Source organism: Phragmites australis, chromosome 8 (assembly GCF_958298935.1).
Source record: "Phragmites australis chromosome 8, lpPhrAust1.1, whole genome shotgun sequence".
In the NCBI taxonomy this organism is placed as follows: domain Eukaryota; kingdom Viridiplantae; phylum Streptophyta; class Magnoliopsida; order Poales; family Poaceae; genus Phragmites; species Phragmites australis.
In genome coordinates, this window is record NC_084928.1 from 28,339,070 (window position 1) to 28,354,692 (window position 15,623).

A 15,623-nucleotide genomic window follows, 5' to 3' on the forward strand; every position below is an offset into this window, starting at 1 on the left:
TGATGTTAACATACCCATCTTTCTGCATTGGCTCTTGCAATTGTTCTATGATCTGTCTCACTGCATTTCAACGGCCAGATGGAGAAAAAGAAGAGACGGAGAGACTCACTGCATGCATTTCATGCGAGGTCAGGTAGAAGATTTTTCAGGACTTAATCGAGTGTTGGTTCATCCTGACTGAAGTTTAGGCAAGTCAATTATTTAAACCCAGCATAGCTTTCTTGCGTGCGTTCTTGCGATGAGCTAATTGAGTCAATTGATAATTCGTAGAACGTGTACTTGTTTTTGCCAGCCGCGATGTGGATATTCGAGATCACGTCGATTAGGAGAGGAGATCACGCTGGCTAATCGATTGAGAGTTGTTTTGGGACTAACTGTGTGGTTTCCAAAAATGAGGTGCTTTGAGATTGGAGTAACGTAGACCTTTAATTAAACAATGGTGGATAATTGAGATCAAAAGTTCCAGCCCTAACTCGTGCTTCTTATATTAGTTACAAGTATAGATATATAGATTCAGTTAGGAGCTTAGGATGCAGGTGCTTAGCTTGTTATCTTGTAAGGCCGGATGCAGAATAAAAAAAATAGAAGCCCAAACTTGCATTTCACTCGGCTAATCAATCTTCATCGGAGGTTCAAAATAGTGTCCAGATTGCTGCTAGACATATGTTGATACATAGGCAACAGCACAATACTGAATAAGTACAGCACCCTGCCCAGAACTGCTGTTCATTTCCTTCCTCTCGGTGTCAGGTATACATACAGCGGTTGAAGCTTGTAGCTTGTGAGCTGGATGGTGTCAACCTTATCCTCGTCGCCTTCCTTCAGCCTCCAGGCGAACTCTTGCACGAACCTCGCGATGGAGGTGCACGAGATGTTCATCGCCTGCATGCTGCCAGCACAGGCCCTCCTTCCTGCTCCGAAAGCCATGGTCTTGTACACGTCTACAGCCTCAAACCTCCCATCCAGAAACCTCTCTGGCTTCCATTCCTCAGGCTCGTCCCAATCATTCCTGTGCATGTTGCATCCATACAGGTTGATGATCATCTGCATATATAGTATATACCAATGCTTTAGAACTCCATTATCGAAAGTTAAAATTACACGATGAAGTAGCATGCAACATGTAGCTTGCTGTCGTTGTTGTGCTTACCTCTGTGCCGACTGGAATGCCATAGCCAGCCAAGGTGGTATTCTCATGGACAAATCTTGGAGGCACTAGTGGAACTGGGGAATCGCACCTCAGGGTCTCATGGAACACCGCGTTCAAGTAAACCAACTGTGGCAGGTGATCTTCGGTGACTGTCTCGTTGCCACAGACCTCTTCGATTTCCCGGTAAAGGCGATGCTAACGAGCAAAAGAAACGCGGTTAACAGTCGTGACCAAAGTAGAATCTGCACTTAACAGTTTTTCTGTAAACTGGAAAACAAGTTTCAGTACTTACCTGTTTGTCTGGATGCTACGCAAGCTCATACATGGCCCACTCAGTCGTGACCAAAGTGGTATCTGCAGCTTCTATGATTGCCTCCCACACCAGCATTAGCAATTGTTCATTGGTAGTATTCTCTGCTAACAGGAAGTCCAGATAGGATATCCTAGCCTGCATTGGAGTTTATTGACTTAAGAACTCAAGAATAACCTTTCTGTTTCTCTCCAAATAAAACTGTCAAATTATGCCTATGTGACATGTGTTACCTCTCCACGTGCAATTCTTTTCTTTTGCTGATTGATCAAGGCTCGCATCACTGCAGTTCGCCTAGCTTCTGTAGTCAGTACTCTTGTTTCAAAGCTCCGATTTGGAATCCAATGTAGGTATGGGAAGAAGTCCCTCCAGTCAACCTCAATGGCACACATCATCATGTCAACCACAGTGGCCTGGTTGATTTCCTCCATAGGTATATCCTTCCCAAACTATTCCACATAGACCGAGGTCACATCCTCACCAAAACCCTGAAATTGTAGTACGCATTCTCAATTTAGAAACATAAGAAATAAATCATTTTTACGTTCTATTGTGTATACAGAAGATCTATTTGAAGTTCTTAACCAAGATATGTGTGAACACTACTAACAATTACGAAGCATTATGATAAACACACTAAATGTAGATAGTAGCAGATCCAAAACTAAAATGACCAGATGTACCATACATGTGCGGTGTCCTATTTGTTCAGATATGGAGTGTCACATAGACCAGATGTACATAATAGATCTTTAGAAAAGGAAAACTACCCGGTGTCCTGTGCACCCCCTAACGTCTACGTGGGTCCGCCCCTGAATGTAGACTTACCTGAATCAAGGATAGGCGGAATAGCTCATTCTTGAAAACTTCCCGGAAATTCAAAGGAGCGTTTGGATCAACAGTCACCATTGCATTAAAAGTGCTTACCATGTTATCAACCATCATGTTTCTTGTATCCCGAAATTGTTTATGAAATTTGTGCAATCACAGCATTTTTAGACCTCAATTGATTGAAATTGTGATTGACACTAAAAAATATTGAACCAAGTTGAAATGTGATTTGGTTTATCTATGATGAGTTATTGATAAGGTTATCGATTTGATTTGTCGAGTTTTGTATTGCTTGAGCTTGGTTTGAGCATTTTGATTATGGACTAATTAGAATTGAAATTGGAGAAATATATTTGCTTATCTTATAGTGTGTAGGTAATAGAAGTAAATCAAATTTCATAAGTTGATGAGTTACTGATTCGAAATTTTCTCTCTGTTCTATATTCTGCATGCTCTGTTACTGATCGGGTATTTTGCACATATTCGATCCTACAGAGGTAGAACCACTCCTCTCTCCAGCCGGATTACGATGACTTGAGGCCCACCTCGATATAGGAGTTTATGGCGCCATCACAGAGACGAAACCTGCAGCTTATGGTGGTTAGCCCGATCACCGACCGGCATGTGTAGAAGAACTTGAAGAGGCCTAGGCACGGTTTGACCCGACAAAGTTCTCACACAGATGAGCAAATATGCTCAGCATAAGAATGGAATTGGGGTTGAGGTTAATGTGGTAGATGTCATAGAAGGAGATGACGGTGATGAAGAACTCAAAAAAGAGTGGCACGAGGCTGGCTAAGAAGAAAGAGATGAACATCATGATCTCCCCCTGGCAGGGAGCGAGCACTCTCTCCCCGTAGTGATACCCAGAGGATAGGCGGCGAGTGAACAGACCGGCATCATGTATTTTCTTTAGCCTCGCCACATCACACTTGGATTTGGGGAAGGTAGGCTTACTGCTGGTGCGCGCCATCGGACGACGGAGAAAGTTGCTTCGGTAGCAAGAACGGAGATACAGATGATGGGCTCTGGGCGCAAAATCTTGGAGGCTGAGGGAGGCAATGGAAAGGTTTGTGAGGAACTTATGCGCTCCAATTTAAAGGGTCGCCACAGTATCTCAACCGATGGGTCTGGTCCTTTTGAATTTTGAGAGGCCGTGCTTGGGGAATCAAAATTCCCTCGGGTCCGGTGCCATTTCGTTTCCCTCCCCCACATCTCTCTCTCTATCCCTCCCTCCCTCTGTCCATATGTTTAACCTCCCCTCAGGATGTTGTTTCCTTAGTCGATCACTAAGGCGGACCACATCAGTGACCATTCTCGAGGGAGAACATGCACTCACCTCGGGCCCAAGTGGCATGACTAGACCCAACCATGGGCCACTACGGCGAACCACTTAGTCTGCCACATCCACGATGGAGCTTGAGGGCTACTATCGGTATAATAGGTAAGGGGGTGTCCCATCGGGTAGGCCCTGTGCTGCCGAATGTCTGCCAATAGTTGATATCCTCAAAACCAGGACTTTACCCCATGACCAAGGCGAGGATCAGTCAACCAGCCTCCTGGAATAAGGAGAAGACCCTACGACCAACCTTTGCTAGTCGTAGGGCAAGTACTCACCTAACCAGTAAAATCATATTAAATGTCATACACTTAATTTTTTTTCCTTCCCTAGCACCTCCTTTCGGCAAGCATGATCGTGGGAAAACAAAAAGTTGTAGTGACCCATCCCGTAGTATTTATTGCTATGAGATGGCCTTGCGGGAAAACGTGATAGCACTCAGTGGACATGAAAGGGCCTACAAGGCGACCAAGACAGGTTGGGCATTCATGCCCTCCGTAATGATGATCTAAGAGTAGTTGGCTTCATCAGGAGTAGGTTTATTATAGAGTTTGACACAGTCTATTTGTATGTACTCCTTTTCCCCTATTATATAAATGGGGAAGGACTCGACTTGAAGAACAAAGATATTCTATAACAAGTTCATTCAATTCATAAAAGAATACAAAGGATGTAGGGCTATTATCCCACAAGAGATCTAAATCTAGATAAATCCCACATTCTTTTGTCCATCTGATCCCAGCACAAAGAAACGCTGATCCACGTGCCCATCATCTGGTATACCCCCGAATTCATTGTCAGGGATCATCCCCCAACAGGACTGGCTCTCTCTTTGCCTTTATACAGGGCGGAGGCTCCCAAAAATGGTGTTTCAGCTGATGACATGACTACAACTCGAGGCCACAATCTCCCTCTTTATTGCCACATCGCATTTGATTCCCGTCGCATGCGGGGCGGTTGGCGCCATACCCTGATGAGTTCAGCTACTCGTGCTGCTACCGTAATCATGATACTTTGATAGAAAAAAATTCTCACCACTACCCAAAATCTCCGCTACGATGTTTCAACCTTCAAAATAAACCAGTGACTAACTTTTTCCTTCCAAGAGGCAAGGCAAATTGAAAACCAACTCGGATAAGGCACCTTCTCGAAGACTCTCTAGAACTTGGAGGCGTTCGGAATCCCGAGTAGCAGGCCAAAAAACCTGATTAGATGCTTCACCCTAATCGGGGACCCGAGTCCTACTTGATGATGTGGTTAGACAAAAAGTTTATCTTTGCTGGTCATATACTTGACCCGTCGAAGCCTCATTTCATGTATTGATGGGCGTCTTGATCACAAATAATAGATAATTACCATATCTAGGCATCTTAGGATATCCCGTAATTCTCAGAGCATGTCTTTATCTCTAGGAAGGGGACTTATGGATGAAAGGAAACTACCTGTACGCACCTAAGACGTCCTATAACCGGAAGGTTTATCTCCAAGGATAGAAAGGAGTCTGGAGGACATACGATACTCCATATATATACGGAGCTAGGGGCCCTGTGGAGGACACGCCAAACCAAAGAGAAAAAAATCCAAACAAGTCAAATAGAAGCCAATGAAAGCCGAGCAAGGAAGTCATCGACTAGGTTTAGAGTCATCTAGGCTTGCCACATACCCCTTATAATAGGCTCATATCAATATAAGACACACATGATGTAAAGTTATTATCCTCAGTGAGGTCTAAATCTGTATAAAAAAACATTGTGTGTTATCTTACAATTCATCTACTAAATTATTCTCTATTTTTTAATAAGTTCATAAGATTAGTGGTTCACAGATCGTCAGCAAACTCTTTTCTTCTTGCCATTTTCCCACTGGGTATTTAGAATGATTTTAATGAGACATGAGCATGACGTTAGATAAGTGTATAGAGGAGAAGGGTATAATAATATTGGCACATCTAATAGGCTACACATGCAGACACTTAGACTAACAGACTCATAGGGCATGAGGCCCATTAGTGATTGCAAATTTAGTCACATAGTGCTCATTCACCTAAAAGAGATCCCTCCCCATATAACAAGATGAGGGTTTTGCAAGTTGTACACACAATTATTAATAAAGTAGAGCAATTTCGGATCACATCATGTATCATGTGTCTTGTGTGTGCTATTCCTTTAAACTCTTATTTGATTAGTGTGCTTTAACATGATTATTATAACAAATACTCTCAGAATTTGATTGTGGTTTACTAATTTTCAAGTGACTGGAGTTTAGAAAAAAAACAGTAGTGTCACCACCTTACCTAGTTACTTTCTTCGCCAGCTAGATAACCTTGAACTACTTGCTTCCTGTAACATCTCTTTTCCCTGTCTTGTTATCAGCTATTAGATCGACATGACAACATCCAACATCTCTTTTCTATATGCACAGTGAGGATTGTATTTTTTTTTTGGCATAATTTTTTAATGAAATTTTAGTTGACTGAAGTGTCTAATTTTTTTGAAATTTGAGAAAGAATAAAGATGGGACTGAGTACTTGCAAGGTTGGTAAAGGAAACTGTCGAGCAACGAGCATCCTGCCTATCCAGGCTCAAAACCGAGTGGCCATCTGAATCTTAAGCGAACACAGGAGCTCCTGGCATATGGTTTTTTTTTTAAGAAATGAATAAAGCTATTTATTTTAAAACACACGGGCACACAAAAAATTAGGGCTGGCTAAGTTTGTGACTTAGCCTAGGGCTCTCCTACCGCCGCCATTGTCCCCTCTTCTCCTCTACCTCTGGCAACATCGTTGGTGATGAGGAGGAGCAAGGTCTCGTATTCCTCGTAGATCTACTTAGTAAAATTTGTTCTCTTTAGTAAAGATATGATGTGCCAGAGTTTCTTTCTTATAGTGGTCGTGATGGATGCGACGATTATGTAGGATCGGATTCCTTCACCTCTCCTCTGGTGATGGTAGCAACCTAGCTAAGCAAGTGGAAAGTTAGTTTTTCTCCATCTTTTTTAGTGGGGTTGGAAAACTTCATCATCTTCTACGGGTTGTTGTTCCGGTCGATAGATTCATTGCCACCAGTCACGAATTTTGTTTGTAGACTACTAGATCTGGCTAATCTGTGGAAGATAGTACCCGATTTGATCATTTACCTCTTTCAACAAGGACACTGTGAATGTTCGTTAAGAACCTGATGTGTATCAGATTCTACTGTGTACACAGATTCTACTGTGGCTATCAAGGGTTCATTCCTCGTTAGAGTCGATACAAGATTTTGACTTTGGTTTTGATATTTTACTTTGCTCAGCTACTACACGAACAGGTGAACAACCAAGGTTACTAAGGTGAAGAAAAAGATCAGGTTATATTATCTTTGTAATTTTCTTTATTTTACCTCTACATAGTATGGGGATGTATTTCTTCTCAGTTTAATATAATTGCAGCTAGCTGTTTAATTTTGTCTTAGTTTGCTTCCCTGTGTACTTTTCAGACGAACTCTCCCTCCCCTTCCTCATTCTCCCGCCATACCATACATACTCCCACGCACGCGCTCACGCACGCATCGAACCGCTTCGGCCATGTCTCCGTAGCCTCCTACGATGAGAGAGGCGCCCGCGCGGTTCAGCTCATGGACGCCATGTTCGCGCTCGCGGCGGGGCCCCGGGCGCGTGTCCTGGAGCGCGCAGCGGCCCGCATCCCCGGTTGCCTTTACGTCTGCCTCTGGGCGCCGGTGATGCCCGGCCAGCTCTCTTCCAGGTACATCACCACTCGTGCCGTGCCATGTTGCTCGTCCATTTCTTCCTCGCGTTCGTTGGTCCGACGGCGTGCATTGACTGCGCAGCCATTTGTTCTGCTTGGACGCTTGAATCGGCAACGGCGGCGGCAGCTGTCGCGGTGATCGCGCACGGGCGGTGTTCGAGGCGTACCGGGGAGCGCTGTGCACCGTCATAAGCGGGTGAGGATGCATGTCTCGTGCATTGCAATTCGTTCAGTCCTCAGATACTCCATCTTGATTTGTTTCTGATGGCAGTCAAGTTTGCAGCTGCGTGCCCGGGTGGGCGTACAAGGACGGCCGCGCATACATGGAGCTGCCGGAGCCAGACCTCACGGCGTCGGCATCGCTGCAGATGCAGCAGCAGTTTTACCATGTCAGTACATAACATACACGAGCCACCTCATCCTGCAATTGTTCGATTGATGAGTACTAAATCAAATTATGTTTGATGCTGATTGCTGACCTTTCTATATTGTTTCTTTCTGTAACAGGAAGCCGGCACGAAGGTACGTTTCTTGATTCTTGATGCACTGCATAAATGGAGATGGCCAGCTCACCGGTTCGACTTCGTGGTGCAGATGGCGGTGTTCATGGGATGCGACAGCGGTGAGATCGAGATTGGGCTGTCGAACACCTCGACGCCGGCCGTGGCGGACCACGCGCAGCAGTCGCTCCTGGAGGACCTCATGCACGTGACGCCGATGCGGCCGTCGTCCTCGTCTTCCTCTCTGCCGTCCCTCTCCATCGAAAGCCCCGAGTACTCCTCGCTCATCCACTCGATGGCGACGACGGTCGCTGCGGCCACCGAGCCATCTTCGCAAGAACGGCAGCTGCTGCCACTGCAGCCGGCGGTGCAGCTGCCCGGATTGCTCGCGCCGGTCTACGGCCACGCCCCGTTCCCGAGCGCCGAGGCCACCGACGCCGCGATGGCGCAGGCAATTCTGGCGGTCATATCCTCCTCCGCGCCGCCGGCGCCGACCACAACCGCCACGCCTCCGCTTTCCCCTCCGTGGCTAGCCCGCCACCGCGCGCAGCGCTCGTCACCGCGGCGGGGGACGGGGGCGTTCAAGGCGTACAACGCGGCGCTCTCGCCAAGGGCGCGGCCGCGGCCGCGGCCGGGCGCGCCGGGGCAGAGGATGATCAAGACGGCCCTCGCGCTCATGGTGAGCGTGCACATGGCAACGGCGCAAAGTCGCCTTTACCGGGAGCTCGCAGCGGCGCGCCAGCAGGAGCATGTCGCAGCCGCAAAGTCGGAACCGCCGTTGCCACCACAACCCACCAGCAGCCAGCTTCACCACATGATCTCGGAGCGGCGGCGGCGCGAGCGGCTCAACGAGAGCTTCCAGACTCTCAGAGCACTGCTCCCTCCCGGATCAAAGGTACCGAATCATCGAGTATTTCTCGTTGCAAACATTTGCAACATCGCAAATTTGGGGACCTTTACGCGTGCAATTGTGTGATCAATTTGCAGAAGGATCAGGCCACGGTTCTTGCCAACGCGACGGAGTACATGAACAAGCTGATCGCCCAAGTGTCCAACCTCGAGGAGAACAATCGGCGGTTAGAAGCGGAGCTTGGCCTGCCCGGCCAGACCCAGCAAACCGAAAGCGACGACTCGTCGGAGAGAGTGCAAGTTGATGTAACCACCGGCGCGTCAGCATCGACCTCGACGTCAGATAAGCCTCGAGAGGTGAGCATTAGAGTGACGGTGCGGGTGGACTGCGACCTGCCGGAGCTAGTGATTGCTATGCTCGCGCGGATCAAAGAGATGGGGCGCTTCGCCGTGGTGACCGTCAGTGCCCGGCAACGGAGCAGCGCCCATGCACAAGTCAGCATCACATTGCGAGTTGCGGTATGGACTATGCTACACTATGTTTCTTTTTTTTTCCTTTATGGTTTAATCTTTAAAATATACTGGTTGGTGCACAAAACTAAACATGCTGCAATTTAACATCGCACACGTACAAGACCCATAGACGCAATCCTAGATTCCTAGGTGGACAAGCGCATACGTGTACAGTACGGCCAATATTATATTCTTATCGCACCTCGAGAGGAAGGAATGGGGAAAATTGATGTCCTTGACCTGGCTTAGAAAATCTTTGAAGGGTCCAAGAAAAAACAATCTCACATCTATAAGAATCTAGACTAGTCGCTGCATCAATCAAATATCTTGACCACATATATCTGGTATTTGAACTCTAGAAGGCATGACTCAATCACATGACCAATTAAGCACTTAAACATAGTTAAACACTACTTTGATTAGCTGAATACTACTCCCTCGGTCACAAAAGAATGTGATCTTAAATTGTTAACTAAGGTAATGTTCTTGAAGTAAAATACTTTTCAAATAGCACCAACCTTATTTAGCATTCCCACCGGACGGATGACGTGACCCTCTTTTTCTTCTTAGCCATCTCTGATGCGTGCATGATGTCATCTTTTCAAGATACCATCTACATCGAGCACCCTTTCTTGACCCGATGTTTCTGACGCTGTCAACGACCAGTAATTAATTACTCGTGATCAAGGATGGAGAGCTTTCTACTGCTTTGCGCTATTGAAAAGTATATGCAGTAGATGTGTACACGGTCAGAGTACTTGCTGGTGAAGCCTAACGCAACTGAGAACTTGTCAAACGCTGCAGGCTGGCGAGGACGAGCTCGACCAGACATCCCTGAAGGAAGCTGTGGCGAAGGTTGTCGAGGATGCGGTGACAAGACCGATCGCCGGCGCCGCCAGGGTCGCCGTAGGCTGGGACCCGCCGCGATGGAGCCTTTCTAGCTGAGCTAGCACATCAGTGTTGACCGGATCAGGGCAGGAGATATATAGAGACTGTGTGGTGGCAGTGGACTGTCTGTTTTAATTTCCTTCGGTCTTTTTCTGTGTCTCGTGCTAATTCAGGTAAAGATTGGTTAGGACTTGTGTTTGTAGTGTTAAGATTAGGATTCAAGAGAGAGATAAGTACGTACCGGAGTGATTAGATTAGCTATCTAGTGTAGTCTTCATATTGGTGTTATTTGTCTATGTAATATTAAATGTTGTCAGGTCATCTTCAATAAATACTTAAAAAGTCATCCTCTATAATATTATTATCGTATCCTCTAACACTATTATAACATATTCTATTTTTTTCATCACCAACAGTTACCATATTTTCTAGCTTCTATTACTCTCTTTTTCCTTCGGATCCACTGTCATACATATGAACAATGATGCGGCCACCGGTTTCTATCCGCAAATTTGCCACCAACTCCTCCCGTCCATTTCATTGTAGCCGTCCTGTAGCGGTAGAAACTGCAACTACTGAAATGCTTTGCGAACAGATGGATAGGCAAAAAATAAGTGAACTGAGATGCGGCCGGCAGAAACCTCCTCAGCCCGAGACGAGGAGACGGCCTAATGCTGATTTACTTCTGCTAAAACAAAGCCTGCGCGTTCCTTTAGGCTCACTAGCCGATCAACCACATGCATGTGCACGGGATGTACGTGCTAGCAATATTATAGGGCATATGAACAATATATGTTTGCGTGGAAAATTAACTTTATGTTTGAGATTTGTTGTTTGCTAAAGTAGGTAGCCTTTCTTAAGAATTACCCTTTTATAGTTTGCAGAAGAAATGAAAATTTTATTCTTAAATATAGCAAACATACTTTCTTCGATAACATCCATGCAGGAAATTACTCTTTTAAGTAGTAAATCGATGTATAAATGATTAGGTATTGAAAGAGACATTAGACATGCATGTCAGAACTACACATAGTGTTTATCTCCTTCTATGCTCTTAAATCTTTAAATCCACTACACATTTTTCTATAGTTTTTAGTTCCCGAGTTAGTACAAGTTTTAGTTTCAAATTCGTGTATATATACTTTCTAGTATTTTTCATTATTGTAGGAAGTTGTAGCTTTATATCTTGACTTAGATCATGTTTGGGCTTCTAGCTTCATATCAGATGTTGAGATTGTAGACTAAAATAAAATAGTTTAAATCTCTATTTTAGTTTGAAATAGGAATAAGATGACTCATCCAAATACCCTTAATATAACTACAGCTATAGCTCTACAAATTTTTAAAACTAGAGCTCTGCTAAGCATGCCCTTAATTTAGAGCATCTTAGATTGCTAAGCCGCAAGCTGTAATAGTCACATAAATTGTTTATAAATTGGTTATACACTAACCCATGCATCTGCAAGGGCTATACATTTTAAATTGTACTGTTTAATTATTTGTGAATTCTAGCTTGACACATGTAAATGTTGTAGACCATTGCTATTTTTGTTTATACACATCAAACTGTAATATGATTGGTTTTTCATGATATACCATTATGAATATATGTAAAGTTTGATATCAAGTCTCTATTCCACGTTACATATTAGAAGTTTTACATTTTTTACTTTGAAAATATATATTTCACGTCAAATTTAGCCTTTTACACCAGTTCCATTCAAAATTTCTACTTAGCATAGTCATCATTTTTTTTTTTGAAAATTTGAGTATCTTTTTATACATTTTGAATTTTAGTTTACTTTCCTTGCTCATTCAGACTTAATTTTGATTATCATGGCATTTATTTGGATCTCTCCAACGCATGGGTGAGATCTCTTTTATATCCACGCGTGCGATACGTGGCAGCCTTTACACTTTGCTTACATGCATGACCCTCAATGACTCAAGGTTGATTGTTCTGTAATCATTTCAGTTTTTTTATAGCTCTGATAGAGTTAATCAAATTAGTCATTGTCGGAGGATGAATTTCATAAGCGGGGATCTGGAAGGACCCCTTTGAGAATCGGCCAGTGATGATTCTGAATCTACCTCGTACGTGAATTAAATGAGAGTAAATGGGATGCAGGTGGAGTGGATAATCGGATGCTGGAGGAAATAAATGCTCAGGAGATTTTAGACAGTTTCGGGTCGCATGGAGCGTAATACCTTACTCCTGTGTGTATGTTATAAATACTCTGAGAATGCCTCTTCTTATTAGGCTGCTCGGGATTCTTCTGTCTTAATCGGGAATGAGTCTCATGCTTCTTTCTATTCATAGTGTTGGCACGGCAATTTGAAGTTTACTTTGGGAAAGATCGTGTAGCTGAGGAACGTGTAACATATTCCTTCAATAAATAATAATCTAGTTAGCGGTTACTTTCTCTGTATATACAGGTTTAAGGTGGTACTCGAGTCAATAAAGTAGTTCTGTTGAAATATGGACTTTTTATTGGTAAAGGCTATGAATGCAGAGGTTTGTTCCGCTTTTTTCTTTCTAATTTCTGCAATAAATCTGTGAACCACATTTGTAGCAATATTACTAGAAATGAGGCTAGTGTTTGGCACTCACTGTCACATAAACTTTGTTTTTTGGAATCGGCTTTCAACTTGAATTTAATTATGAATTTTTCTATTGTTAAAGGTTTTAAGTGTCAAAGTTGTGTGGAATCTAAGTAACCTTGTAAGCCTCACAAGACAGCCGATGAGAGAAATTTGTCACCGTTAGAACTTATATATTCAGATCTTTGTGAAATAAATGGTGTGTTGAAGAAGGGTGAAAAAAGATATTTCATAAATTTGATTGATGATGCATCTAGATTTTGTTATGTGTATTTGTTGAAATCGAAAGATGAGGCTCTAGACTACTTTAAAATCTATAAGGTAGAAGTTGAAAATCAATTGGAAGAAAAATCAAAAGAGTTAGGTCAGATCGTGGTGGAGAGTACTTCTTGAGTGATTTTGATTTATTCTGTAAGGAACATGAAATTATTCATGAGAGAACGTCTCCCTATTCGCCCCAATCAAATGGGGTAGCCGAGAGGAAGAACTACACCCTGACTGACTTGGCTAATTTCATGTTAGACACTACAAGTTTATCTAAGGCATGGTGGGGGAGGCCTTGTTTACTTCGTGTCATATTCTAAATAGAGTTCCTACTAAGAATAAGGAGAAAACCCCATATGAAGAATGAGAAGGGAGAAAATCATCACTTTTTTATTTGCGCACTTGGATATGTTAGGCGAAAGTCAATGTACCAATAACTAAAAAGTGCAAGCTAGGACCTAAGACAGTGGATTGTATATTTTTGAGATATGCTCATCGGAGCACTACCTATAAATTTTTAGTAGTTAAATCTGATGTATCTGATATGCTTGTCGATACAATTATGGAGTCTAGAGATGCTATTTTCTTTGAGAGCATATTTCCTATGAAGGATATACATAACACTACTAGTCAAACATCTGAGACAATTTCTGAACCTATCACACCACTCGAGTATTCTGAGCAAACACATGAGCTAGATCCTGAAGAGGATGTCAGGGAGGCTCCAAGAAGGAGTAAGAGACAAAGGATAATAAATTCCTTTGGTGATGATTTCAATGTGTACCTTATGGATGACACTCCCAAGTCTTTTCAGAAGCATATGCATCTCCAGATGTAGACTACTAGAAGGAGACAGTTTGTAGTGAGATGGATTCCATTCTTGTCATGTTCCGAAACAGTAATAACACGATTAAGAATAATCATGCTTCATAAGCATTATGTTTAATTTTGTGTAATTTTTTTGGAACGCTAGAGCGTTTTGTTTAGAGTAAATCGGTTGTGAGAAAGTATTTTGGAAGAGAAAATAATAGAATTAACAGTTAAAACAGACTTCTTTCTCTAGCATGTGGGGCCCACATGGGTGGCCAACCACTCCCTTTCTCCCTTGGGTAGCAGTCCCATCTGCTCTCTCTCTCTCTCCCTCACTCCCCCACGCTCTCTCCAACCAGCCAAGGCAAGGGAGCAGCTCCCCTCTCCCTCCCCTCAAGCTCTCTCTCTCTTTCTCTCTCTCTCTCTTCCTCGTATCCACCTTCTAGAAGCCAAATCGAGATATGCATGTGGTACTCACGCGTTCTTTAGCTCCTAAGCTCCTCATCCATCCAATTCATTTTCGTTTTCCTGAAAGATTCGAGCCGATTTTGATGTCTTTTGGTGTTCTTGGTTGAAGCACAAGGAGTACCGGTGTTCTTCCTCTTCCTGAGCTTTTTCACCTTCCACAAATGGTCACCAACATTGGCAAAACATCTTGGGTGAGTCTTTTAGGCTCCCATTGCAAGAATGCATGGTTTGGTTGGTTGAAATCCGAGTTTGGTGCTTCGGTTGCAAAGTTGTGAAGTGCCTCATGTTCTTGAGCCTTGGAACGCATTTGAGGATTTTGGGTAAGTTTTGAGCTAGGAAATCGAGTTTCTAGTTAGTGAGTGAGGTCTAGACCCTATGAACTAGTGCAAAACTTTTTCTCCTTGGAGCGAGGAAACTCGCAAATGGAATCGGCCATTTTCCCCGTGAAAAGACCTCTCTGTAGCAACCCGGATAGTCCGGGTTAAACCGAGAGGTTCCGGGTAGCCCAGGGAAACCTCGTTGTTTTGTACTTATAAATCATTAGGGTTTAGGTGAATTTTGGGTCTAGAAACCCTTGTATAGTTTGTATGCATGCCTATGTAGGATATATTTAACATGCGAATCAAATCGATCGAGGAAAGTCATTGAGAAGTTCAAGTCTGCCCAACTTGGATATTCTAGGTTAAACCCAGAGGGTTCGGGTATTTCGCGGTGCTTTTAACCGAGCACCCTCGCTCGGAGCCTCACCCAGATATTCCAGGCTAACCCAGAGGTTCCGAACTCAGCTTGGAACTTCCAAGTTAATCCAAAAATGGTTAACCAAGAACCCTTGTTCGCAGTACACCCCGGAGGTTTCGAAACCCGGATGTTCCGAGTTCAACCCGGAATCTCCAGCTTCCTGTTAGTTTTCTGGTGTGGTTTAGGTCGCAAAGTTTGTTATTCTTTCGCATATCTTGCACTCTTAACATGTTGTTATGCATATTGTAGCATACATTGTTGCATTTCATTCATGCTCATCATTGCATATGTTCTTCTTTAGTGAACGAAGAACCGAAGTGTGACATGAGCGTGGGCGAAGGCAACTCCAATCTACCAGTATTCTGCGAGTGTTGTGTGGGTAGCATTAGGCGGTCACTAGAGCAGCAAAGCAAGCATCTAAGCATACTCTTCTCAGTACTTTGGATCAATATGTATCTATTATGATAAACTATGTTTTATGTATGTTTGCATGGAATGAGTCGAGTGTCAGGTTGATGTGGGTAGAACCTATATTGATGCATTATTTTTTTCTTGTATTGTTGGTAACCTGTATCCTTGTAGTCTTGATAATATTGTTGGTGTCTAACTTAAGAGTCGCT

At 43.6% G+C, this 15,623-nt stretch overlaps 1 protein-coding gene and 1 pseudogene across 5 annotated transcripts; one reads left to right on the forward strand and one right to left on the reverse strand.

Moving 5' to 3' along the window:
* Positions 1–726: 726 nt before the first annotated feature.
* LOC133927707 (ent-kaurene oxidase 2-like) lies at positions 727–4,438 on the reverse strand (annotated as a pseudogene).
* Positions 4,439–7,105: 2,667 nt separating this feature from the next.
* LOC133926919 (putative transcription factor bHLH041) lies at positions 7,106–10,459 on the forward strand. Of its 5 annotated transcripts, none has more exons than XM_062373091.1 (7): positions 7,106–7,369; positions 7,455–7,568; positions 7,644–7,761; positions 7,880–7,894; positions 7,967–8,767; positions 8,860–9,240; positions 10,039–10,459. In XM_062373091.1, the coding sequence occupies exons 3-7, from the start codon at positions 7,696–7,698 to the stop codon at positions 10,177–10,179; spliced, it is 1,404 nt and encodes a 467-aa protein (XP_062229075.1). In that variant the 5' UTR covers positions 7,106–7,369; positions 7,455–7,568; positions 7,644–7,695; the 3' UTR covers positions 10,180–10,459. The 5 variants fall into 5 exon arrangements, with proteins under 5 accessions (XP_062229075.1, XP_062229077.1, XP_062229076.1 ...); XM_062373093.1 differs by having other exon boundaries at positions 7,649–7,761; XM_062373092.1 differs by having other exon boundaries at positions 7,656–7,761.
* Positions 10,460–15,623: the final 5,164 nt, after the last annotated feature.